General features: G+C 35.9%; 1 protein-coding gene across 1 annotated transcript in view; it reads right to left on the bottom strand.

Annotated features, from left to right (window-relative positions):
• Positions 1-27,559, bottom strand: part of TBCK (TBC1 domain containing kinase) — a 222,105-nt gene that overhangs the window by 191,841 nt on the left and 2,705 nt on the right. Inside the window, exons 2-3 of the mRNA XM_044912651.1 lie at positions 22,369-22,589; positions 11,228-11,300 (exon numbers count right to left, since the gene is read on the bottom strand). Coding sequence (XP_044768586.1) covers positions 11,228-11,300; positions 22,369-22,561 — 266 coding nt within the window. The 5' untranslated portion in view covers positions 22,562-22,589. The remainder of the gene's footprint in view (positions 1-11,227; positions 11,301-22,368; positions 22,590-27,559) is intronic.

Below are 27,559 nucleotides of genomic sequence, written 5' to 3'. Positions count from 1 at the left end.
CCTAGCAAGGGTATGAATGAACCAGAACTCTCATACATTGTTATTAGGAATGTAAAAGTGTAACACTTTAGATAAAGGTCTGGTGGTTCTAACAATCATATACCTACCCCATAAGCCATCAATTTTATTGCTACATATTTATCCAGAGATAAGAAAACATTTGCTCACACACACAAAAAAAGACTTAAAAGAACATTCACAACAACTTCGATTATAAAGACCAAAAACCTGGAAATATCTCAGGGGTTCATAAATAGAACACTGCAAAAGAAATTGGGGCATATCCATAACCTGGAATACACCTCAGCAATAAAAAGAAATAGATTATAATACATGAAGCTACATAAGTGACTCTCCAAAACATTAGGGTGAGTGAAAGAAGCCTTACATAAAAGAGTATATACTGTGTAATTATAATTATATAGGGGCTAGAATAAAAACTAATCTAGGGTGGAAAAATGAAAAAAGTGGTTGCCTCTGGGAGTTGAGTTGGGGTGAACAGTAAAGATTTACTGGGAAGGGGTACAAGGGAAATTTCTAGGATAATGGTGGTAATCTAATCTTGATGTTATTTGGGTTACAGAGGTAAATACATTTGTCAAAATTCATCAAATGATATATAAGTTTTTGTACTTTCACTGAATGTGAAGTTTACTTAAAAAGAAAACATAAACACATACTGGATTCTAGTTAACGATACACATGCTGAAAGATTTAGGAATGAAGCGCACTCATATTTGCAACTTACTCTGAAATGCACCAAAATAGTAAGATGGGTTAATAAGCAGATTGTAGGATGGATAGATATGTGATAAAGCAAAAATTGGCCAAATGTTACTTGTAGAATAAAGTTATATTATAAAATTCTTTCAACTTTGCTATGTTTTGAATTTTTTATAATAACGTGCTAGAAAAGAAAATAATTAAGGTGATAAAGGTATTTTTCAGTAATCACCATCTGTAAGAATTTGTCCACATCAGACATGCACTAAAAGACATTTTAAAGAAAGTTTTTCAGGCTGAAGAAAAATAATACCAGATGAAAACCTGGATCAAAACCAAGGAATAAAGATCTCAGGAAATGTCAAATACATGGTTAAATGTAAAAGAATTTTTTCCTCATTTCTCAAGGTCTTTAAAGACATCTTTTACAGCAAAAAATAGTAACAATGTATAGTCAGATTTATAATACATGTAAAAGTAAATATAAATTGCACAATGAATGTCAATATCTAAAGGATGGGAAGAGGGTGAACAGAAGCATATTACCTAAGATTCCTACCTTATATGTGAACTGCCATAATATTAATTCATAGAAGCTGGATATATTAGGGATGCATATTGTAATCTCTACCACAATCATATATGTATTTATTATATATATACAAAAACAAAGACTAAGACAAAATAAAACAATTAAAAAAAAGCCCTGAACCTCTGACTCCAAGTGCTTATTTAATTGTAGTTCTTTCTTATAATTTATCAACTCAGTAGTTTCTGCTTTTCAAACATTTCCCAGTAGGAAATTGTACTAATTTCATTACTATTTTGTTGCTCATTTGTCTTTTATGAGTATAGATAATAACACAGAATAAAATTCAAAGTGTTCACTTGAAGTCAGTTCAACTCCTGAGTTAGTTTACTAAAGTGTTCTCACCTCACTGAAGAAATTGATTTAATAGGGGGCAAAACAATGAGTAAATGAAAAAAATGCTGTGACAGTTGGCCATTAAGGTTATACAAAGGTGATTTCTTTTGAATAGAAAGTTTTCATAGGTGCAAATGATTTCCCACACAGATGACTCCTATCATTCTCAGATCATTCTATTTAAAAAACAATTAGTCTTTCAAAAGTATATAATTTCTTACCTTGCTAGTAAAATCAGGATGCAGATATTTCACCTTTTCTTTCCAAGGTGTTAAAAAAAGTAAGTGAATGATTCTTAAAAATTAAAAACCCACTATTTCTCATTCCTTTTCACAATGACCCCATCCATTTAAAAAAAAAAAGCATAGAAGAAATATGTCTTCCTCCACCAATAATTTAACTTTTTACATCAGATAACTACAAATTGGCTGTCCGTTGGCTAAATTTAGCCCATTACTTTGTTCTGTTTGGATTATGATGTTTTAAATTTTTTTACTTGCTTGAAAATGTTTAAAAATTCAGAGATTTCATGTAAGAATCCAAATTCTGAGTGATTTTGAAAATCTTATTTATTTTTTACAGACTTTATTTATTTATTTGACAGAGAGAGACACAGCAAGAGAGAGAGAGCACAAGTAGGGGGAGTGGGAGAGGGAGAAGCAGGCTCCCCACTGAGCAGGGAGCCCAATGAGGGGCTCAAGCCCAGGACCCTGGGACCATGACCTGAGCCGAAGGCAGAGGCTGAACGACTGAGCCACTCAGGTGCCCCTCTTTTGAAAATTTTAAAGAAATGGTAATACCAGGATACTTTCTCACATGGCAACAACAGCTGGAGCTGAGTATTAGCTGCCTCTTTTCAATGTGTCAACTGCCTTCCAGTTTAACTCAGTTCAGCTCAGTACACTTAAATTACCCACCTGGGCTCAAAGAGTTTTTAATTTCTGTTACATATATTCCTCATCCCAAATCCAGTCTCCTTTCTCACTCTAGTCATCTTGCCTGCCTCTCTTCCTCTCTTTCAATATAGTGCATCTAAAATTTTCAGTTGAGGATGCACTTGACTAAACAAAAGTGTCTCTAATGGAAAATAACAGGTTAGCATTCGATATCCACATACTTATGCATCCTTTGATCATTCTCTTTGTATATGGACATTGAAGTAGTTCCTTTTCCAGCAGGAATTTTATTTTAATAAACACAGGGTTTACTTTACTCTTGATCATTATTCTGAAAACAGAAGTTTTAAACATAAAGTTTGAATTTAAATTTTATTAAATTTTGATTATTTTTTCTGAGGATAACTGGCAACTTGAGTGACTCAGAAAAATTTCATCAAGAAAACAGAGGCTAAACATGCTTATAATTGTTAAAAGAATTTACACTGTTTAATTATTTCTCTCTTTAGAAATTGAGGTATAATTAATAAAATGAAATTTAGATTTAAGTGAGGAGGAAAAACTTTGGTATTTACCTGTATAAAGAATATGGTAGACAGAATCCTCCCAAGATTCTTGTCACATGGATATTCAACCAATCACTAGGGTAGGTACTGCTGTGAAGGGGCTTGGTGGATGGAATTAGATTGCTAATCAGTTAACCTTAAAATGGAAACATTCCCTTGATTTATCCAGATGAACCCAATGTAACCATAGCAGCCCTTAAAGTAAAAGAGCAAAGCTTAAGAGTCAGTCAGAGAGTGCCAGAAGAAAAGACAGGAGAGGTCAGAGATTCAAAGCATCAGGACTGGACCTGCTGTTACTAGCTGTGAAGATGAAGAAATGGGGCCATGAGCCAGGGAACACTGGTGGCCTCTAAAATCTAAGAACAACTCCTGGCCAATAGTCAGTAAGGAAATGGGGACCTCAGTCCTACAACCATATGGAACTAAATTCTACTAACAACTGGAATAAGCCTGGAAATTAATTCTCCCCTAGTGCCTCCAAAGGAAATACAGCCCTGCTGACACCTAGGTTTTGGCTTTTTTAGACCTAAAGCAGAAAAACCAGCCAAGGCCAATAGACTTCTGACCTACAGAACTATAAGATAATAAATTTGTGTGTTTTAAGCTGCTTAATTTGTGGCAATGTGATAGCAGCAATAGAAAGCTAGTACCTCGTTGATGAGTGAAAAAAAAAAGTCTTTACACAAACCTGACTGAACAAGACCAGCAACGATTAGGTTACAAAGTCATAACATATTTCAAGAATTGCTGGAAGCGGCTGTAAAATCTGTTTAATACCTCTTCAAAAAAGAATCTCATTAGTCTCTTTATGCATTCCCCCAAAGTGCCTATTTTCCTGACTGGCTCCTGGGAATTGTGCTCTTGGAAATGTCCTGATAAGAGTGTTCTGCCCATTTGAGGCCCTGAACCACTCTAGCTTGTCTAGAGAGATAGTCTGTGCGAACAATGTGATTTATGGGGAACACCTGCTTTCCTTCGGAGGGTTTAGAGCATCAGTAACTGCAGTCAATCACACAGGCACTATGTGCCTTTGTGACCAAACCCTAATAACCCTCCACTTCTAGACTCAGACAAGCTTCTCTAATGGGCATCACTTGGCACATATTTTCACAATTTCTTGCTCTTGGAATTAAGTACATCCTTTATAACTCTCCCAGGAGAGGAATCTGAAGGGCATGTGGCTGCTTTCCTCCATTCTTTGCCCCTTTATTGATTTTTGTTTTGTCTCTTTTTGCTGTTAAAAAGATGAGTATAGTGTAACCATTGAGTATATGACTTCTGAGTCCTCTGAGTGCTTCCAGTGAATCAGTGAAACTGGAAGTGGTCTTGGTGATCCCTGACACACCACAGTTTCCACCATCTCAGTCACAATGACTTACTAATATAAAAAAGAACACCAAATATCATACTTCCTATAAGACTAAAAAATTTTCCCCCAATTTTCCCCAATAACCAAACTGCAGTAGGCAGAATTCTAAGATGATTCCCAAGATCCCTGCTCCCTGATATACACCCTGTATAACCCCCAAGGCTATGAATATGATGGACTATACTCCCATGATCAAGCTGTTATATGGCACAGTTGACTTTAAGAAAGGGAGACTGGGTGAGCCTGACCTTATCACATGAGTCCTTGAAATCTGGATCTAAAGGTTAGAGACAGAGGAAACAAGAGAGATTCCAGGCATGAGTAAGATATGATGAGAGAGATTCTCCATTGCTGACTTTGGAGATGGAGAGGGCCGCATGACAAGGAGTACAGATGGCTTCCAGAAGCTGAGAGCAGCCTCTGGTTGGTATTAATCAAGGAAATAGGAATGTTAGTCCCACCATTGGAAGGAACTGGATTCTGCCAACATCCTAAAATGAGTTTAGATTCTTCCCCAGAGCGGTGAGAAAGGAAATGAACAATTTGCTTACTCATCCTATTTTTAAAAAAATATTTCCAAGAAAATAATAAACAAATCACCAAGATAACACCAGACTTTCACCAAAACTAATTTGTTTGGGAAATAAAATCTTGGCACATGATTAAAAGGAAGATAATAGGGAAATACAGTTTGAACTGCATGACTAAACTAAAAACAATTAGTTCATTGGATTGTTCATTTACAACACATTAACTATATGCAAACTCTTATGCTGACAATTTTAGGAGACAGAAAAATTAAAAAATTATAGTCTGCATGTTAAAAAAATGTATGGTTAGTTGGGGAAGGCAAATCATAGCTTCCTTAATTCTATGACTGCAAGCAAACAATTATTTTTATTTTATTTTATTTATTTGAGAGAGTGTGTGTGCACAAATGTGAACAGGGGGAGGGACAAAAGCAGAGGGAGAGAGAGAATCTCAAGCTGACTCCCTGTTGAGTACAGAGCCAGACGTGGGGCTTGATCTCACGATCCTGAGACCACGACCTGAGCTGAAACCAACAGCGGATACTCAACCAACTGAGCCAGCCAGGCTCCCCTGCAGGCAAACAATTATAAGCTAAAAGGGAAAAGGCACTTTACAACTGGAGAGTTATAATGTAATAAAGAAATGTGGAGCAGGAAAATATAATTTTTGCTTTGGTTCAGTGGTATGGTCTAGAGAGATGGAGGTAAGTGAATAACTGAAAGAAGTGCTATACATCATGCCAAAGATTGGACCTACACTTTTGGACAAAAGGACAGCTCCTTCTTCATATTGTATTTCAATTTTTTGGTGCTCCATCTCCTCAACAATCTATGGGTAACAATAAGAACTACTGGCATAATTTAGACACTATTTGGAAATAATTTAGAGAGTTAGATTGAAGTCAGATCCTATGCCCATAAAATGCACTCCCCCCCCCACACACACAAAAATGGAGAGCCACCCAATGTTTTTGAGCAGGGAATGGACTGATTTTTAAAAATAATAATATAGCAGCAGAAAGTAGTAACAGAGTATACTAACAACTGACTAACGGCAGGAAGACCAGTTAGGAGAATGTTGTAGTGCGACAGTCAAGCAGTTTGTTAATGAAGGCCTGAACTAAAGAATGTAAAAAGCAGTAGAGATGTGAGAAATACCACCAAGGTTGTATTAATGATACCTTGACAGCTAATAGGATATAGGGTACAAGGGAGGGAGAAAGCAAAAGATAGCTGCAAGATTCCAAGCCTGAGTGAAGAGCAACTATAGTATTATTTTCCATCCTTAAAACAAGTAAGATAGGAGGAAAAATATTCATCAGTTGTATAAATCTCTAAGTTACTTGACTACACTATAATAATTTCAAATGAATTTTGAAACTAAGGCCCTTTAAGGAAAAAAAAAAATGTACGAGAACCTGAACTTCCACTATCAGGTTATTTTCTAAAATAAGAATATCTACTATCCATTTCTGATGACTGTGAGACCTGTGGCTCATTATCCATCTATAGACTGCACTCTAGAATGTGTCCAAAATTCTTTGGAGTATCTAATTCAGTGAGTAGGCAATCTTTTAATAGGAGCAAGTAAAACTTACTCATCCGAGTAAGTCAGATCATGTTTTCCATCAAGCTAGTGAACAGCTGCAGACATAGCCTGCTTCCCATCAAGTCTCCATGTATAACCATGTATAACCTCTGCTATGCTGATGGTTCTCTGGTAAATCTTCAAAACCATAACCCTAAAAACATACGACAAACATTTTATTAAAGAAACATGCCTGCACTACTCACCCTGCCTTCACTTGCAAATTTAAGGACAATGCAGAAACTTTACTCCAAGTGCCAAAACTCTGCTGAGTATCTGTCTATGAACTACACTTGCTGACACTGTTACAGATTAGGCAAAAGTACATGCTCTGAATAACACTAATACAAAAGGGAAATACTTTCCAAATAGCACTTAGACTTAAAAGGCAAACCATTTCCTCATGCTTGCTTTAATAGAAGTGATGAAGGTATGTCTCTCTTTTTAACATTCTCGGAAAATATTTCAGAAAGGAGTTGAGATTTAAATTTCCCCACTTTCAGTTTCTTGAATATGGCTTTAGGGTAGCAATTAAATAGATTCACAGGCACCAAATATGAGATGACTTCAAACAAACCTTCCAAATGCTGTACTTTGTTTCTTGAAATCTACTGTTATAGGAGTTTAACTCAATTCCATGCTTCTATGTGTCCAACAAATAATTTTGATCATTTAACTGAAAGTGGAGAGAAATATTGGCAAGATCAAACTCTGGCACAAGTAACATATAAAAGCCACTGAAAAGAGAGCTGCATTCTCCAAAAATTAATTCCTCATATTCAAGCTTGAATAAACTATAAAGAAAATGGTGAGTTTTCTCTTTCAAACCAGATCAGCAAACTATCTGTACAAATAACATTATTTTATAAGAGATTGACTTGATAAATACCTCCAGGTCATAGCACAAAATCATTATTTTCTGTTTGGATAACATGAATTCTCAAGAGAGTTTTAGGGCTATTAAAATGTTAAAAAAAAAAGAAGATGCTTGGTTTTCTGGAGCAATCTGAAACCTCAAGATAGTCTTAAGTTATATTTGTAATACGAATTACTACTATGATGTTTTAGTACAATATTGCTTAGTTCAATGATATTAAATGTGTTATGAAAAAAGTGAGTAAATTGACACTAGTTGCTTCTATAAGTTTCTAGTTTTCATTTCCCCACTCCCTGTCTCACCAATTTTACAAGAGTTAAATTTTCTTCAAAATATAAATCCAGTAAGACATATGCCTTGGATGATGTTTAAGTTTAGACAATGAGCTGCAAATAACTACCAGACAACTGGCAGCTTACAGTTTTACAACAGTTAGAGACAGATGGACAAGTAAAAATCATGGGTCTCAAACTGTAAGCCCATCTAAATAGATTTCCTGCTTACTTTGCATCAGCCTCTCTTACAGGTGCGGGGTGCTTACTTTTGGCAGGAGGGGAAATGTATATGATTTATAAGCCATAAGAACATCTTCTCACTTTCCATAAACAGGTTATAGAATTAATTAAAATTACAGCACAGCAACTCTGCACATGAAATCTGCTCTGTTACTGGAGACTAATGTAATCCAAATATGTGGAAAGTCAAATAGTTTTCAACAAAGCTAATTTAGATGGATGGATCAGATAACAACTTGGAACTGAACCTGACAGAATCATGTCTACTCAAAGGCAGTGAGTGCTGAATGTTATATTCCAAAATGAATGAGGAAAATACTGAATTTTAGTCTGTTACCAGAAGGATTAGAAAATAGTACTTTACTTACAAAAATGTTTAAATGTATCTTACTTGAAGAAATTACGAAGACCCATAAAAATATACAGTAGTATGTCCTATTTTATATAAATGAAAAAGACTATTAGAAATGTAAATGGCATGAAAGACAATATGAAGTTTGCATTTAATCCTATTCATGTTTATCTATCTACTCAAAGAATATGCTTCCATCTGTAAGATTTTATCTTCATGAAGACATACTGAAGAAAGGTGGCCTCTTTACACCTTCATACTATTGACACTACTAGTGTTCAGTGCTATCAGATTTATATCTAAAACAAGGATAAAGGATGATGAACACAGAAAAGAAAAACTTTCCACAAGCTAATGGATTTAATCTTATTGGCAAAGCAGTATCAATTGTATCCTTACATAGAACAACTGGAAGTAAAAAAAAAAAAAAAGTAAAAGGAGAGAGTTGAGGTAAAATGATGAAAATGGAAATTTGTCTTCTGAGTCACCAGCTTCTCTCTTCTGCCTCAGTTTTTTTAGTAAGCAAAGGAAGGACGAGTATGGGCAGAGAGGGAAATTTCAAGATCAGAAGGAACATTCTATAGTTACTACCACCCTGATGACCAGAGAACTACTCTAGTTGTAGCTTATAGGGTCCTCCAGCATGGCTGGGAGCACAAGCCCATGGGTAACATCAATTTTCAGAATATGGATCGATTCTGATCTTAGTATAGCCATGTCCATGAAGACCGTATTCCACCTTTAGTACTTTTGGATATTCCCTTAATACTCTACCTTCTCTTCACAATGTAAACATCTTCCTTTCTTCTGGCTCAAGTAGCCTAAATCAATACTGAATAATTTTAAGAACTTTGGTTATTTTTCAGTTAGTGTTAATGTTGGTTAGTATTTCACTCCTGATTTTTTTTTTTTTTAAGTACTTGTATGATTGCTAAGACTTCTGTGATAGCCAGCCTCTAAGGTGATCCCCAATGACCCCTGACTTCTGAGATTCACATTCCTATGTATAGAATTACATGGTTTTGTGAATAGAATTAATGGCTGACTTCTGTATCCAATAGACAATTGCAGAAATGATGGTGTGTGGTTCCTGAGGGTAGGTCATAAAAGGCATTGAAGCTTCCACCTTGCTTTCTTTTCTCTCTTCAATTGTTCACTCTGAGAGAAGCCAACCCCACGTTGTGAGGATAGACAAGAGACCAGTGTCAAAAGGCCCTCAAGATGGGGAAGAATTAAAGCTTACTGTCAACAACTGGCACCAAATGAGTGAGTTCATCCAGCCTGTGAAGCTTTCAGATGATGACAGCCCCAGTTGACTGCAACCTCATGAGATCCTGAGTTAAAAACATCTAGCTAATTCATTCCTGAATTCTTGACCCAGAGAAATTATACGAAATGATAAATGTTTATGGTTTTTAAACCACTAAGTGGTGAGGTATTGGTTAAGCAGCACAATTAATTCATACTATTTCTTCTAATAGAAAGAAATACAAATAGGTTAGCAATTGGATCAAATACCTTCATTAACAACATAATATTGTTGCTATATGAGGGATTTAGAACTCAAGCCAAGTAAATACCGGATCAGGGTTTCGTTTTTTGTTTTTTTTTTAAATTCAGGCATAATTTACGTAGGTGAAACGCACACATCTGAAGTGTGTTCAGTGAACTTTGAAAAGTTTAGCAAGAACATGCACCACATAAGTAATACCTTGATCAAGATGTAAAAAATTTCCATTACTCCAGATAGTTTCCTCAAGGCTATTTTGAATCAGTTCTTATATTACTCCTTCCCCCAACCAGAGTTGAATACTGTTTTTATATCTATCACCATAAGTTTTGATCATTCTAGAACTAGTAAACAGAATAATATGTTCTTAAAAACATAAAGTCAAAGATTGTGACATGTAAAAATTATAATTATAAAAACATACTCACTACATAAGGTTAATACTCTTCCAAAGAAGCAAGTAAGGTGGGTATACTTGGTATCTGAATCTCCCATTCTAGAGAACACGTAAAACCAAATCTTTTAAAGTATCAAGGGAAGTATTTTTATTCAGTTTATTTTTGCTTTTATTAAATAACTACCATTTAGCAATATACACATTTTTTCCTCCCTTGAAAAAAATTTGTTTTCATCTAGGATATAGCAGTGATTAAAAAGCAATGACCAAGAATGAGAATATTTCCTTAAAAGAGGATGGATAATTATAATCCTAAAAAGACTCGTGGCAAGCATTTTTCATTGGCTTAGTACAACTTTCTTTATTCATTAAAGGGATATTTTTCATGATTTTAAGATAATTTCAGAAAATGTATAAAGAAATTCATTTAGTAGTATATTTGTAATAATATATATACCACATACTCTTCTTGCCAAGAATGCCTGAGACAGAAAGTAAAATTACTGAGTCATTGAAATAACTGAATTTAAACTATATCATTAGATTCTACCCAAGCTATGAATATTATTTCTCTCTACTCTTCAACATGGCCTTTACTTAAAACAGTTCACTGTGTCCCTAGGAATACCAGCATCCTGTTAGTAGTTACTATGTACCACTCCCAGGAAAATACTCTCAATCTCAACTAGAGAAATGCTTAGTACTGAAAACATTTCAAATTTTCATATATATCCTCTTTAGGAATTTTTTTTTGTCAAGTACTTTGGAGAATGCCTACCTCACAAAAACTGAACACTGGACAATGTCAATGTTGAATTTCTATGGGGCCTGTGAATTAAATTTCCTAAAATAAAAATTTGCACCTGGATTTTATCATTAAACAAATAACAGAAGAAATGAAAACTCTGCAGTTTCTTGTTATGCTTTTTTGTTTGCCAATTTCTGCTTTTCATTTAATTGTCCTGATATTACACAGTACCTCACGGGTTTCCTCTCTCGAAGCAAGTCTTCTAGACTCCGTTCACAGTGTTCAGCTACCACCACCAGTCTTTCTGAGTAAAACAAAGCAAATCCACTTTACACTTGATTAACAAAATGTTTAATAACAAAATAACATAGTCCATTAAAGATACTACAGTACTAATAGTACTGTAGGAGTTTTTCAAACTCTATATTAACTACATACTTACCAGATCTATACAACAGAATAAATGTGTAATAAAACAACACATTAAATAACAATTTCATGTCATCTTGTGTTTTTGTCCAGAGTTTCTCCCATGTGCATCAGGAAAAACAGATGGAAAGTTTTACCTTCGGAAGAAAGAAGCGACCCTTCTTCTGACACATATTAGGAAAAGGAAAAGCTTGGATAAAGATATAAAGAAATTTTGAAGTGAAGGGGAAATTGGGAGCTAGGGACAAATTGTCTTGGCAGTCTAGTTCAAACACAAAGTTTTGCAACTGAGTTCAGAAACTTGAGAAAAGTAGAAATGTTCTGAATCATGACTATGAAGAAAGAACAGAAAATTGATTTGGGATTATTTGTAACATCATGGGACCTGCTGAGATTAAGTAATAATATAAAATTTTGGTGGGCACCATCAATATTATGATGTAATTTTTATTTTCCAACAGATTAACTAAGAATAAGATAGCACAGTTCTGAGGGTCAGACCATACACTTTTTTTCCCTCATCGGTTATCCCTAATGACTAACACATTGTCTGACAAATTTTTTTAAAGATTTTATTTACTTATTTGAAACAGAGAGAGAGAGAGTACAGCAGGGGGAGTGGCAGGCAGAAGGAGGGGGAGAAGCAGGCTCCCCGCTGAGCAGAGAGCCTGATGTGGGGCTCCATCCCAGGACCCTGAGATCATGATTGGAGCAGAAGGCAGATGCTTAACAGACTGAGCCACCCAGGCACCCCTCCCAATTTTTGTTTTGTTTTGTTTTTGTTTTTGTTTTTTTAATGAATGCATGTAAGAGGAGTGAAAGAAAAGTACAATTGGGCTTATAAGTGGTTGGGAATCTGATAAGGTTATTTCAGGAGAGATCAGAGGTTTAAAAGAAATTGTGGAGTTCTGTGAATATCTATGCAAAATGGGTTTTAAGTTAGATAAGGAAGAAGATGAACACAAAATATAGATGGCAGACTAGGATAAAACAAAGAAGTAAGAGTGCAAAGAGATTGGGAATAGTGATCATTGCAAAGAAGTTTGATGAAAATGAAAAGTAGGAAAGGTAGAAAAAATGAAAGAGCAGGCGATGGGAAAGGAGAATTCCAGAGTAGGAGATCCAGCAAAAGGAACACTCAGTAACAACTGGCTCAAGGTATGGTCTTGCATGTGGGAGTAGAGATGAAGGACAATGGTACACAGGCAATCATGTGAGGTAGGAGGGCAGTATACTGCATGGGTCAAATTTTGGAAGCTGAAACTATCTGAGGTGGTAGCACTATACAGAATGATCTGAAACAGAAAAACTAAAAATGCTCTAAATGAAAGCGATCACTTTCAGATGAAAGACTCCAAGTGATCTAAACAGGAACTTAAAATTAAATTTGAAAGAACATTTAATGAGGGGGAAGAAAGGAAAAAGAAAATAAGAAAGAAAATCAGTTCTTCAATAAAGAAAAAAACACACAAAGTTGAACTTGAAGCAATTGTGTACAACTGTGAAGTTCTAGGAGGAAAAAGCAAATACAATCAGAAAATCAAATGGGAAGCTGCTGCATTCCTTTGCTTTCGTCTTACAACATTATGTCAGTTTTCCTAACACCTATCTGGCTGCCTCTCCTCAGTTTCCTCTGTACAATGGCACCTCTTCTACCCTAATTGAAATGCTTTTAGTTCCTCTACCTTTGATTCGGGGTCTTCATACTGTGTTTTCTCCTCATTTACTCCCAAGGCTGAAAATCTGCAAATTTTATTTCAAGTCCAGAACTCTCTTCTGCATTCCAGGCTTTTATAGATAATTTCTCACCCTAATATAAAAGTCACCCCAAACTTGACAGAACTCAAACTGAATTTATACTTTGCTCCTGAAACCTGTTCTTGGGTGGTATTTCAGTAAATGGTACCACCATCTTGTCAGCTGCACCAGCTGGAAACTTATGATTAATCTCCCTTTCTCAAATCCAAACATGAAGTCCTGCTATTTCTATCTCCCAAATGTTTCCAGAATCTGTAGTTTGCTCCACCCACCAGAAAGTGGGTCCAAGTCAGCGTCCTCTTAATATGAGAGTACAATGTGCCTTAACTGATCTCACATTAATTCTTATTACCTTCCATCATATATTCATACTAAAGTTGAAGTGATAAAATAATAATAAATCCGAATACCCTAACTCCCTCTCTAGTTTCATCTTTTGTTACTTTGGCTTACCAACTTCCAGTCGTGCTGGCCTTCCCTCCATCTTGCTTAAGGTATTAGCACATGGGTTCACATTGCCTGAAATGATCTTCCCCATTCCCTTCTCCCAGATAACTCTTATCATGAAACACAGTGGTTAAGAGCACAGACTCTTCTGTCTAAGCTCAAATCCCAGGTTTTCAACTCATTAGCTATGTGACCTTGGAGAATTTTGCTAATCTTCCTACGCCACAGTTTCCTCTTCTATAAAATGAGGAAAACAGTAGCACCTACCTCATAGAGTTGTTGTTAGGTTGAAATAAGTTAACACATAATAAGGATCAAGAATAGTGCCTGGCACATAACAATCACAATCTAAGTATTTGCTATTATTATTATTCATTCCTTGGTTAAATGTGACTTCCATAAGGAACACTTTACTGGTATCCCCAAATCAATTTGCTCCTCCTATAAGATAATCTATTCTACACTGTACTTTTCTTCAGTAGCACTTACTTCAACTCTACGGATTTGTATACATTTTTCTCCACTACATGTTTCATGATGGCAGGAACATGCAGGTCTTGTTCCAAATGTATCATCAGTGTCTAGAACTGGCACCTCAAACATTTAAGAAGTATCTAATATAAAAATACTTGTTAAATAAATGAACTTGAGCAAAGGCATGATGTAACCATTAGAAATGAGTAAGAGTCTTATATGATAATAGTCACTATCTAAATAGAGATCTGTCCTACGTAGAAAATTATAAGTCTACCTTATAAACTAGGCATAATAATATCTCAATAGTGCTGATTTTAATATAAAACAAAAACATCAGAATTCATTAAAATGTGCATGTTCCATTATTTTATAATTTTAAGTTGGATATTCGTAAGTCTCCATATCCATGAAAGATTTCCAAAGTATTTGGCACTACCCTAATTTGTCAGGCTTAAAATAATTTAGAAAAAAATTGTCAGGCTTCTTCTGGAAACTCCTTCAAAATATCATAAAGCAGAGTTTGCCAAAGCTTCAGGATTCTATGGAACTCTGAAGCATTATTTTAATACAGCAGAGACATAATCCTTGGCAAAATATCAAAGTTTCTCCCAAAGGTAATGGAATGTACACCGAAACAATGTTTCCAATATGAACCATTTTTTTCAAGAAATCATTAGAGAGTCTTCATCCTGAAACTCTGGACCACTGTTTGAAAATAACTTCTGTGGGCGCCTGGGTGGCTCAGTTGGTTAAACGACTGCCTTCGGCTCAGGTCATGATCCTGGAGTCCCTGGATCGAGTCCCGCGTCGGGCTCCCTGCTTGGCAGGGAGTCTGCTTCTCCCTCTGGCCCTCCCCCCTCTCATGTGCTCTCTCTCATTCTCTCTCTCTCAAATAAATGGATAAAATCTTTAAAAAAAAAAAAAAAAAAGAAAATAACTTCTGTTTGTTATAAAAACAATACAGTGGGGGGTGGGGTGGGAGGGATGGGGTGACTGGGTGATAAGACACTGGGGAGGGTATGTGCTCTGGTAAGTGCTGTGAATTGTGCAAGACTGTTGAATCTCAGATCTGTACCTCTGAAACAAATAATGCAATATATGTTAAGAAAAAAAAAAGAAGAAAAAGAAGGTAGCGGGAGGGGAAGAATGAAGCGGGGGAAATCGGAGGGGTAGACGAACCATGAGACGATGGACTCTGAAAAACAAACTGGGGGTTCTAGAGGGGAGGGGGGTGGGAGGATGGGTTAGCCTGGTGGTGGGTATTGAGGAGGGCACATTCTGCATGGAGCACTGGGTGTTATGCACAAGCAATGAATCATGGAACACTTCATTTAAAACTAATGATGTAATGTATGGGGATTAACATAAGAATAAAAAAAAAAAAGAAAAAAAAAAAAAGAGTACAGCTTGTCCTTCTTGATAGCCTGCCTAGCCCCCACAGTCACAGAAGCTAATTCCTAGCAACTAATCTCTTAACATGAATATCCTACTGGTTCTATTACTCTGATGAAACTCTGAACCAATAGACACACTTAGGTCGAAATGTATATGCAGCTAGAGATATGGAATAAATTATCTTATAGGTCCTTAACAATGCTATTATTCTTTACCTGAATTTTCACATCTATTAATTTAAAAAATTTTATTTTTTATTTCACTAGCAACCATCAAAAGATTTCTGGGTAAATAATGCCAAATAAAATGGGATGAGGGGTGCCTGGGTGGTTCAGTCAGTTAAGTATCTGCCTTCAGCTCAGGTCATAATCCTGGGGACCTGGGATGGAGCCCCTCGTCAGGCTCCTGGCTCAGCAGGAAGCCTGCTCTCCCTTTCCCACTGCAGCTCCCCCTGCTTGTGCTCTCTCTCTCTCTCTCAAAATGAATAAAATATTTTTAAAAAATAAACAAAAAAAACAAAATGGGATGCATTATCATTTATAATCCTCACTCTGCTTCTAAACACTGCTGAGATTTCAGGCTCAAAAGAAAAAAAGAGTAAATTTGTTAACTTAAATATTTTCATGCTTTATTGGTTTTTTTCTTTTAAAGATATTTTGCTCAACTTTTCTTTTAATAAATCAAGTTCCTGAATTCTAATAAAATGTCCACTGTTCTTGAGATTCAGTACTTCATCCTGAGTTAGGGGGAAAATGACATCATCTTGAATCAGTTTTGAATAACCTATAGAAAACAGTGAAAGCCTGACTTCTGAGCTAATCTAACATGTGAAAGCATAATGTTACTAAAACATACCACATGTCACACGTAACCCCAAGTGAGAATGGGAAGGTAAGGGAATTGACAATGACAAGATACAAGATAGCTGCATAGCAAGAACAAAATAAAAGGGGGAGGGCGCCTGGGTGGCTCAGTTGGTTAAGCGACTGCCTTCGGCTCAGGTCATGATCCTGGAGTCCCTGGATCGAGTCCCGCATCGGGCTCCCTGCTCGGCAGGGGGTCTGCTTCTCCCTCTGACCCTCCCCCCTCTCATGTGCTCTCTCTCTCAAATAAATAAATAAAATCTTTAAAAAAAAGAATAAATAAATAAATAAATAAATAAAAGGGGGAAAGAGAACCAAAATCAAAATTCTTTGAGGAGACAATTAAGTGGAGTCCAAACCAAAATCTTGTGGTGTTACATCACTGAGAAATACTTGTTGTTCAAGGAGATTGTTGAATAGAACCTTTTTCTATTTTTTCAACATAATGTAACTGAAATCACAGGAACGCTTTGGAACAGACCTTTATATAAACTTATTTTAATTCAGCGCTTTACTCCTTATGCATACAATTTTTCAGGACAATGAACACTGCCAATATAAACAAGATAATCAAATTCCCTAACCTTTTGACAATCACTAATATTTTCATTCCAGGCAGCCAAACTTAAAATATATGACTACTATATGTATCCGTGACCTATGTTATCCTAGAAAAGAGGACTGCTGAGATCTAGGAGCACGGCAAGGAGGGGAAGCGGAGTAACCAGCAATATGGTGAATGGGCCTAAGGGGACTACCCAGATTGTTGAGCAAGCTTCAACACTAAGAGTCTAACAGTGTCTAAGGAGATCAGTTTCTATCTGACACTGATAACTAAAAAGAAAGTTCCTGTGCAAAGTTAGCAATAGTGTTCCCCAAAGGGATTGTCATAAGGTTCTCCCAAATTCAGTGTGCACAGGGGCTCATTTAGGTAGAAGGAGGAAAACAAGGAGCTCAAGAAATATCTAGGACGATTGAGTGAATTATCCTGAGAAAATAAAGTCTAGGGAGAACTGGATAGAAGCCAAGACTCCAGTCATATGATGTGAAGCTCCACATAGGCTTCCAGACATAGTGGAAAGAAATAAAAGGCACTTTAGGATACAAGAATGAAGAAATCCTAAGAACTAAGTGGTAAGAGTTTGGGAAGACAGGCTACTTCAAAATTGCAGATGGAAAACAGTAACACTAATTATGGTTACCAGCTACAAATGATAATGAGGATCTACTATATTTCCAAGCTTTGCTTGGAGTGGTTTTGACACTGGGCCAATGTAACAATTGTAAATTCTTTAGAATTTGTAATTGGATTGGTAGTGGTGGGAAGAGGTGTTAAAGGCATTCAGGGATTGACAATATCTATCAATTGTTTGGTGATATAAAAAAAAAACAAACCCAAATGATTCCTATAATTTTAAATATTTAATGTCATTGAAGCCATTCATCAAATAAAAACTTTAGCAAAGAAAAAAAAATGTTTTTAAAAAACAACAACAAACTTGCCAAAAGTTCCTTTCTAAACTTTTGGCAAATGGCTAGAGCTATCTATAAAGTCTTCTGTGGGTACAGTTACCACTTGTCTTCATGGCTATATACAGGCAAATTAGAAAAAGCACCTCTCCTCTCAGAATGAATTAGAGAAAAAGAATTCAGCTCCTCCTTATCGCATTAACCAGAGGTTTTGTGCAAAACTCTATACAGCGGCTCTGAATGTGGGTCTCTGAATTGGTAAATATGTGATATGGCACACCTGTAGATACAGGTCAAATCAACTTTGGAGGGTTTATTGCCTTACATTAGAACTTCTCCAGAACGTCTTTAAATAAAGAAGAAAAATTCTCTCCATATAGTTGATACTCTGCATAAGTGCTTTTAAACCCTTTCTTTACATTATGAATCTTTTTTGAGAATCTGGTTAAAACTATGGACTCATTAACCAAAAAATGCTTGCACATACATGTACACACACACAAAATTGTATATATAATTTCATGGTTCATAGATCTCCTGATGCCCATTCATAGGTCCCTGTGGCTCTTGAGTGCTATTTTAAACTGTCAAATTTAGTTTATTTAGATGTTCACCCACAGAAAAATTGGGACATGAAGCTACAGAGGTTTCCACTCAGAGATCAACACAAAAAAGAACAATAAAGCAAATTTAGTCAGATGTGTTGAGAACACTCCCCATAATAACAAATGCAGAATATCTCAGATCCCCATACCATAGAAGTTTCTATATAATGTCTCCATATATCACCTGAACATACAATATATTATATGAACATTATAAAGCTTGCAACTGATCATTTTTCCAGATTTAAGTAAAAATTTAGAAATTAATTTTTTTTAAAGATTTTATTTATTTATTTGACAGAAAGAGACACAGCGAGAGAGAGAGAGAGAGCATAAGCAGGGGGAGTGGGAGAGGGAGAAGCAGGCTTCCCGCCGAGCAGGGAGCCCGATGTGGGGCTCGATCCCAGGACCCAGGGATCATGACCTGAGCTGAAGGCAGACACTTAACAACTAAGCCACCCAGGCGCCCAGAAATTAATTTCTTAACATGTTGCCTCATTATAAATGTAATTTGAAGCAGATCGATTTCCTTCTTTGCCTTGACCTACAAGAAGTCTACAAAAAAATTTGTAGTCCATGTGAAGAAACTATGTATTAATATTATGACTTAATATCTTATTCTTCGTTTCCTTTCTCCTCATCCTGATTATATATTTTCTTTCATGTACATACTGTATACATAATATTATGTGTATGTATATATGATACTGTATGTATGTCAATTTTTTAGAAAAAAGATTACAAGAAATGTAAATTCCTTTAAAAAGAATAAGAATGATTAATTAAGAATGATATTAAGATTTGCTTTCTTAGGAATATGTCAGCAATAAAGAGCCAGCACATCTCTCGAAAATCTGCTATTCCTTTAGGCCACTGGTACCATTAAAATAAACGAAAGTAAATAAAACTTCACAGACAAAAAAGCTACCCCTCTGTGTTCTAAAGTCTCCTATCCCACTAAAATTCTCTATATGGGAGTCTGATGAATATCTACATTCTTCAATGCAGAATTCAACATTCTTTCCTTTGTACTCCCATGGCATAGCACATTGTACATCATCTGCTGTAACAACTATTATTATATTATAATCATGTTTGTATTTTTTTTCCCCTACTACTTCTAGAGCTTGGGAACTGGGATCCTATTGTATTCATCTTCATATATCTGGCATCTAGCACAAGGAGGGCCATAGTAGTAGGCAAGAGATTGTTATTAACACCAGTGGACTGACGTTATATATACCAAAGAACAACGTAAGAAATGTCAGAGTAGACAAGAAAGACTGGTTCCTAAACAAATCTTCAACTCATCAACATCTTTATAACTTTACTTCAATCCTAGTTTTCCATCAGCTCTGCCCTCCAAGTTTATTCCCTGTGGAGAGAGACCCTTATGGCCTTAACATGGCCCCACCTACATTCTCTCTTGAAAGGTTAGGCCTTTTACTAATATTTGCTGAATAGATCAATCAAAGGCAATCTCGCATAGTAAAGGAGGTCCCAATAGAATAATGTATACTTTAACATGTCTGTGTGTGCATGAATGTGTATGTGTACATACATATGAATATGAAAAATCACAAATTTTTATCATCTGTAAGATAATTAACTCTTTTTACCACCTTCTTTCTCATGTCTCTTACCAGGCCTGACATATCTAAATATTCAAGACACTAGGTATGTGGTAAAGCTCCAAAGTATTTAAGGCATTGAATAGCTCTGATTGGTAGAGGTGTCAATATTTGCATTAATGTACACTTCTTTCAGCTTTCAAAATCTTTCAAAATATGATAAAATGTATTAGTATTCCACCTCTTTACTTACTAGTTGTATGACCTTAGATTAGTTACTTAATTGCTGTATCTCAATTTCCTTATCTGTAAAATGAGAATAATAATAGTCCCTATTTCATGGTAATGTTATGAGAATTAAGTTCATTAAAATATGTAAAGCACTTAGAAAACTGCCTAAGACACAATAAATACTCCATAAATATTAACTTAATAATATTTATTACAAAAACATTTTCTGCTCAAAGTCTATAAAATGTAAATGTTTTCAGAGCAAATTTTTTTTTTTTTTTAAAGATTTTATTCATTTATTTGACAGAGAGAGACACAGCGAGAGAGGGAACACAAGCAGGGGGAGTGGGAGAGGGAGAAGCAGGCTTCCCGCTGAGCAGGGAGCCGGATGCGGGGCTCCATCCCAGGACTCTGGGGATCATGACCTGAGCCGAAGGCAGGCGCTTAACGACTGAGCCACCCAGGCGCCCCCAGAGCAAATATTTTTTGAAAGCCATAATCCAGACTACTTGAGAGTATCATTTAGCATATTTTTCAGCAAAACAAAGCAAACACTGCATTTTTTTTTGTAATATTAGGTTCAAAAACATGAAAATGCCATTTTTATAGGCAATATCAGCAAGTATATAGGGTTAACTTTCACAAAGTATTTTGTTAGAAAAATTAAATACATTTCATTGAATGCATTTAAAATAATTTTAAGCAATGGAACTGCAGCATGAAATTAAGTTTCCAAAAATAATTTTAAAATAACTAAAATATTGTCATCATAAACATCTTTAGGGGTGGTATAGATTGAATATTTGTGTCTACCCCCAACCCCATTAATATGTTAAGACCTAATCTCCAGTGCAATGGTGTTTGGGGGTGGGACCTTTGGGAGATAATTAGGTCCTGAGGGCTCTGCCCTCATGAATGGGATTACTGCTTTTATAAGAGACTGAGAGAACTCCCTGGGCCCATCCACCAGTAAAGATAGCTGTCAATGAGGAAGTGGGCCTCACTAGACACGGGAATCTGCTTGTGCCTTGATCTTGGACTTCCCAGCCTCTAGAACTGGGAGAAATAAATGTTTGTTGTTTATTCGTATGATCTTTTGTTATAGCAGTCCAAATGGGATATGGAAGAACCTGACTATACTACTAAAAAGGCAGTAAACACCTTCCTGGTGAAACATTGTCTTTTTAACCAATAGGGTTCAACTTTTCTACTTTGGTTTTCTAAATGGAATTTTATATGAAAAGACTAATGCAGCTCCAAAAAAAAAAAATTAGTGACTCCCTTTTCATTTGAAGACAGACCAAATTATTACTTTCAATCGTAAGATACATTTAAATAGATACTTCCAAAATTCCTAATATTAGAACTTTCATTTCCTTTTTACAGAAGGGAAGAAGTATGCTTAAAGATAGGTGGTTTCCCTGAAAGAGAAAATTAAAAATCCTTATTCTCAGATCTGAAAAATGTCAATCCCTCAAATGTAGTCATTCGTTACTTTACTCACTCAACCAACATTTATTGAATGCCTCCTGTGTGCTCAGTGCAGTTCTGATTCTGAGGTCAGAGGTAAAAGTCATTAGCCCCCCTCCCTTTAAGATTTTATTTATTTATTTTAGAGAGAGAGAGAGACATGCAGGTGGCAGAGAGGGAGAGAGAGAATCTCAAGTAGACTCCTGGCTAAATGTAGAGCCCAATGCAGGGATCAATCCCAGGACCTGAGATCATGACTGGAGCCCAAATCAAGAGTTGGACGCTTGACTGACAGCCACACAGGCACCCCTATTTTGTCCTTTTCTTCAAGAACTAAGAATCCTCAGGAGAGACAAATTAAATGGAAAATATAAAATATGATAAAAGGTATAAAAGAATCTAGGAAAGGGACTAAGCTCAGATTGTAGGGAATGGAGCATAGTATAATCCAAGAGAGAAAATAGCAGAGTATAAAACGAGGGACATGTGAGGGGCCAAAGCAATCAGGAAAACTTGAAAGACTGAGTTGGGATGGACTGAAGGTGAAGGCATGCAAGCACACACATACTGATTACTGTATGTATTCACTGCGTATCTGTAACCTAATCAAGGTAACAGAATAAAGAATACAAAAACAGAAAAAAAGAACAACTTACCATGCTTTCCCCTAGAAATATCCACATACTGGCAAAGTCTGGGATGAGTGATGGTCTTAAGGATTTGAAATCGCCCTAAAATTTTGATGGAATTTGGTGTAAGAGGAAGCCCATTGCTTCCACAAACATCATGTGGCAGAGCCGAGGCAAAGAAGGTAAAGGCACCCATTTCAGCATCCTTCAGGGGAAACATTTCAGAGTCCTCGATCTTCTAAGATAATCTGGAAAAGGAGATAATTTTATGAGAGATCAACCAAAAATTAAGCCAGTGTTTTCTAACCTTAAATATGATTAATAATATATAACTTGGAGGAAAATGCCAATCAGAACACTTCACTGTAAAATATATCAAAGTTAAAAAATTCCAAGATAATATCAAAGAGGAAAAACCACCCAATCATAAATTTACATTGTAGTTCTAAATCATAATCAAAGATTTTCAATGGCATAAAAAGGAAAATATAGAACATTCCCTTTTCAATGACACCTGACGGTTTTAATAGCTTAGAGGAAATCTGTTATTGCATATTTATATCAACAAGGATCTTATGCTTACCTAAAGCTTGAATAGAGAAGAGACCATCAAGACCATCAAGAACTTTTCCATCTCACAGAGAGTAAAGTCAGGAAAGAGGAAATAAAGATACCAACCATTAACTTTAAATTATCAGGGCCTCTATTTTTTTTTTTTTAAGATTTTATTTATTTATTTGACAGAGAGACAGACAGCGAGAGAGGGAACACAAGCAGGGGGAGTAGGAGAGGGAGAAGCAGGCTTCCTGCTGAGCAGGGGCCCTAGGAGACCCTGGGATCACGACCTGAGCTGAAGGCAGAGGCAGAGGCTTAACGACTGAGCCACCCAGGTGCCTCAGGGCCTCTATTTTGATAGTAGTAAAAATTAAACTAGATAATAGAGGCTTCTATAATATTACTTAATGAATCAATTTTTGTTTTTGTGCTAGGTACTTTACATGTGATCTGTTTTAGTTATTTATTTTTTAAAAGATTTATTTATTTATTTGAGAGGGAGAGAGAGACAGAGAGCGAGAGCAGGAATGGGTGGGGGGTGGGGGGAGAAGGGCAGAGGGAGAGGGAAAAGCAGACTCCCCTGTGATCTGGGAGCTGAACATGGGACTCAATCCCAGGACCCAGGGGATCATGACCTAAGTGGAAGGCAGACGCTTAACCGAATGAGTCACCCAGGCGCCCCTACATGTGACCTGTTTTAATTCTCTCAACAACCTTCACAGATGTTATTGCCCCTGGTTTATAGATGTTTCTCATATATATATATATATATGTCTGGAGTGGTCCTATTGACATGGCCTCCAAAGCAAATAATGCCCCAGACGAGGTAACCTGGAGATTAAGGAACTTGCTCCAAATCAATCTGAATCACATTAAGATAATCACAACAAAAAAGGTCCTTAGGCAAAAAAAAATCTTTCTCTCACCCAGGTGTCTCACTAAAAAGACATTCCATTGCTCAAGCACTGCATGCTTCCCTTCTCAGCTTTCAAGATAAAAATGTTGGAATTCAAAATAGAACAGACCACTTTTCATGTCTGTGCAGAAACCTCATTAAAAACATTAAAAGAAACATTTTAAAATGTATAAACTCATAATAAGGAAGAGAACAGAAAAGGGCCATGAGCTAAAGAAAGAGTTCAAAAAACTCCAATATAGCATTTTGCATACATAGGAGTATTGTCATAAGAAGCAAAAGAAAGAAGCTACAACCTATATTACAGTCAAGAGGTGTGTTGGGCCTCTTCAGATTCAGAGGCTTCAGATCAGAGAAGCAGAAATAATGGGGAACAGAAGTCAGAAGAGGGTTTGAAATGAGAAAGATAATTTAAAGGGCTGAAGAATAAAAGAGTTAACTCTGCCACTGGCCTTCCCAATACTGGGTAGTTATTTATCCTCAAAGGAAAAAAAGTTAAATTTCATCCCTAGAAATTAAACCGTGTGGGAATCACAGTAATAGCTGGTAGCAATGGTGACAAAAGCGAACTGTTCTTAATTCTAGAATTTGTAGGACCCCAGTTAAGATTTATCTACCCAGCCATCCTAAAGCACAGTACAGCAGTCAACAAGCTTATCCATATACACAAAGCTCTCAGACAGACTTCCTTAACTCTGAAATAATGAACTGCCCAGGAATCACCAGATAGTTGAAGAACGACTACATTATAATGGGCAAAAAATAAAATAAACAAATAAAAAAAATCTGCCCTGGAGGCAACTGAAATAACTTATGGAAAAGAAAACAACAAAAACCAAAACTGGCTGAAATATATTTAGAAAAATTTGAGACGACATTACATCAGGCAGTATGGTAAAACATATTTCACAAAAAAGTAAAAAAGGAATTGCTGATACAGATGAACAACCTCATTAATATCCAAGAAGTTGCTCATTAAAACTACATGAGAATTTATACCTGCAAGATAGTAAAAATTAAGAAATTTGATAATATGGGGCGCCTGAGTGGCTCAGTCGTTAAGCGTCTGCCGTCAGCTCAGGTCATGATCCTGGGGTCCTGGGATTGAGCCCTGCATCGGGCTCCCTGCTCGGCAGGAAGCCTGCTTCTCCCTCTCCTGCTCCCCCTGCTTGTGTTCCCTCTCTCGCAGTGTCTCTCTCTGTCAAATAAATAAATAAAATCTTTAAAAAAAAAAAAACCTGACAATACATAATGTTGGGAGGATATGAAGCAGTAGAATGTAAACTAATACAATCACTTTGGAAAACAGTCTGACACTATTTTGCTATTCCATTCCTGCAGAAACTCGTACACACATTTAGAAAGGGATACATACGAGAAAGATCAGCATGGTATTGTTCCTATTATTCACAAACTGGACACTATTTAAATGTCCAAAGACAGGTGAATGGTTAAGTAAATTGTGGTACATTCACCTGATAGAAGAGTATATATGAAAGAAAATAAGCAAATTGTAGCAACAATTAACAGCATTGATGAATCTAGAAATATAACCTTGAGTAGGAAAAAAACAGCACATAAAATGTACGTCAATATTCATAATATTCAACAAGAAAAGCTAAAAAATAATTCAGGAATACGTTCATATGAGGTAATATTATATTAAAAAAGTAAAGAAATAGTAATAATAGTAAAAGCTGAGGACAGGGTTACCATTGTATGAAAAGCAGGAGTGAGATTAGGGAAGATCCCATAAGAACCTCAAAAATCTTGAGTAATACGTTAGTTCTTAATAGGTGGGTTAATGGTTGTTCACATTATTATTATGCTCCATAATTTCTATATTCCATATCTGTATATGTGTGTGCTATAAACCACGTTTCATATTTTTTTAAATTTTAAGATGAAAAAATTTAAAAATACAATGAATCGATTTTCAAGGCCAAGAAAATCAATAGGGAAAGGACAGTCTTTTTAGCAAATGGTGCTGGAACAAGATATACATACAGAAAAAAAAATAAACTCAATTCCTACCATTACATCCATGAAAATCTGCAATGGATTATAGACCTAAATGTAACATAAGAGAATATCTTTGCAACCTTAGGGTAGGCAAAGATTTCTTAGGCAGGATAAAAAAAAAAAAAAGCACTAACCATAAATGACAAACTGATAAAAGTGAACCTCACTGACATTAAAAACATCTGCACATCAAAAGGCACCTTTCAGAAAATGAAAATCCAAACCAATGATAAGGAAAATGTTATTTTACTTATAAATATATGTATATATACGACATTTTTATCAAATACATATATGTAGGGGCGCCTGGGTGGCTCAGTCGTTAAGCGTCTGCCTTTGGCTCAGGTCATGGTCCCAGGGTCCTGTGATCGAGCCCCACATCGGGCTCCCTGCTCAGCGGGAAGCCTGCTTCTCCCTCTCCCACTCCCCCTGCTTGTGTTCCTGCTCTTGCTATCTCTCTCTCTGTCAAATAAATAAATAAAATCTTAAAAAAAATACATATATGTATATATATGTGTATATATGATGGCAGACTTGTATCCAGAATATATAAACAATTCCTATAACTCAATAATAAAAAGAAAACAAGTCAATACAGAAATAGGCTAAAGTCTTAAACATATATTTTCACAAAAGAGAACATACAAATAAACAATGAACATATGAAAAAGTTCTCAATCATTAATCATCAGGGAAATGCAAAATTAAAACCACAAAAACATTCAATTTCACACCTACCAGAAAGGCTAAAATTAGAATGGCTGGAAATACCAAGTGTTGAGGAAAATGTGGAACTGGAGGTAATATACTGCTGCTGGCGGGAGTGTAAAAATGACACAAGAACTTTGGAAAACTTTTTGGGAAACTGTTCTAAAGTTAAAAATACCCTAAGCTTATGAATCAGAAATCCCACTCCTACTATGTATTTACCAAAGAAAAATGAAAATATGTCCATAAAACTAGTTGTATGAGAATGTTCATGTAGTTCTATTCACAACAGCCCCAAACTGGAAGCAATGAAAACGTCACACAAGTGAATGGATAAATAAGTTGTGGCTTATTCATCCAATGGAATTCTACTCAACAACAACAGAAAAGGAACAGACATGCCAAAATATACGTATCTCAAATACATTATGTTGATGAAAGTAGTCCCAGATAGTTCATATTCCATGACTCCATTTAAATGTAGTTTCAGAACTACATTTCTAAACTAGAGTGATAAAAATGAGTACATAGTGGGTTGGGCAGGGAGGATGGGCTCCAATGGATAGAGAAACATAGTAAATTTTTGGGAAGAGTGAAAATGCTCTATATCTTGATTGGGGTGGTGGCTGTCACATGGATGTTTACATGTATCAAAACTCAACAAACTACTCACTTAAAATCAGTGCATTTTAATATATGTACATTTTATCTCATAAAAATATAAAAAAGTGAAATAAAATTAAGATACTATGAGAAAGGAAAAATTTAAAATGAGTGGGGAAGTTAAATGATTACCAAGTTATATAGAAATGTTGGAAAATAAAGTTGAGACAACTGCTCAGAATATAGAACAAAAAGCAAATAGATAAAAACATAAGAAAAAAGGTAATAGACCTAATGAGTCAAACCAAGAATCCAAGAACCACCTTATAGGAGTTTCAAAAAGAAAACAGAGAAAAATAAAGGAGAATAAATTATGAAAGACAGAATAGGAGAAAATTCCCCACAGCTGAAGGG

The sequence above is a fragment of the Neomonachus schauinslandi genome, chromosome 2 (genome assembly GCF_002201575.2).
Source record: "Neomonachus schauinslandi chromosome 2, ASM220157v2, whole genome shotgun sequence".
Classification (NCBI taxonomy): Eukaryota; Metazoa; Chordata; class Mammalia; order Carnivora; family Phocidae; genus Neomonachus; species Neomonachus schauinslandi.
This window is presented reverse-complemented; position numbering and strand designations above follow the sequence as displayed.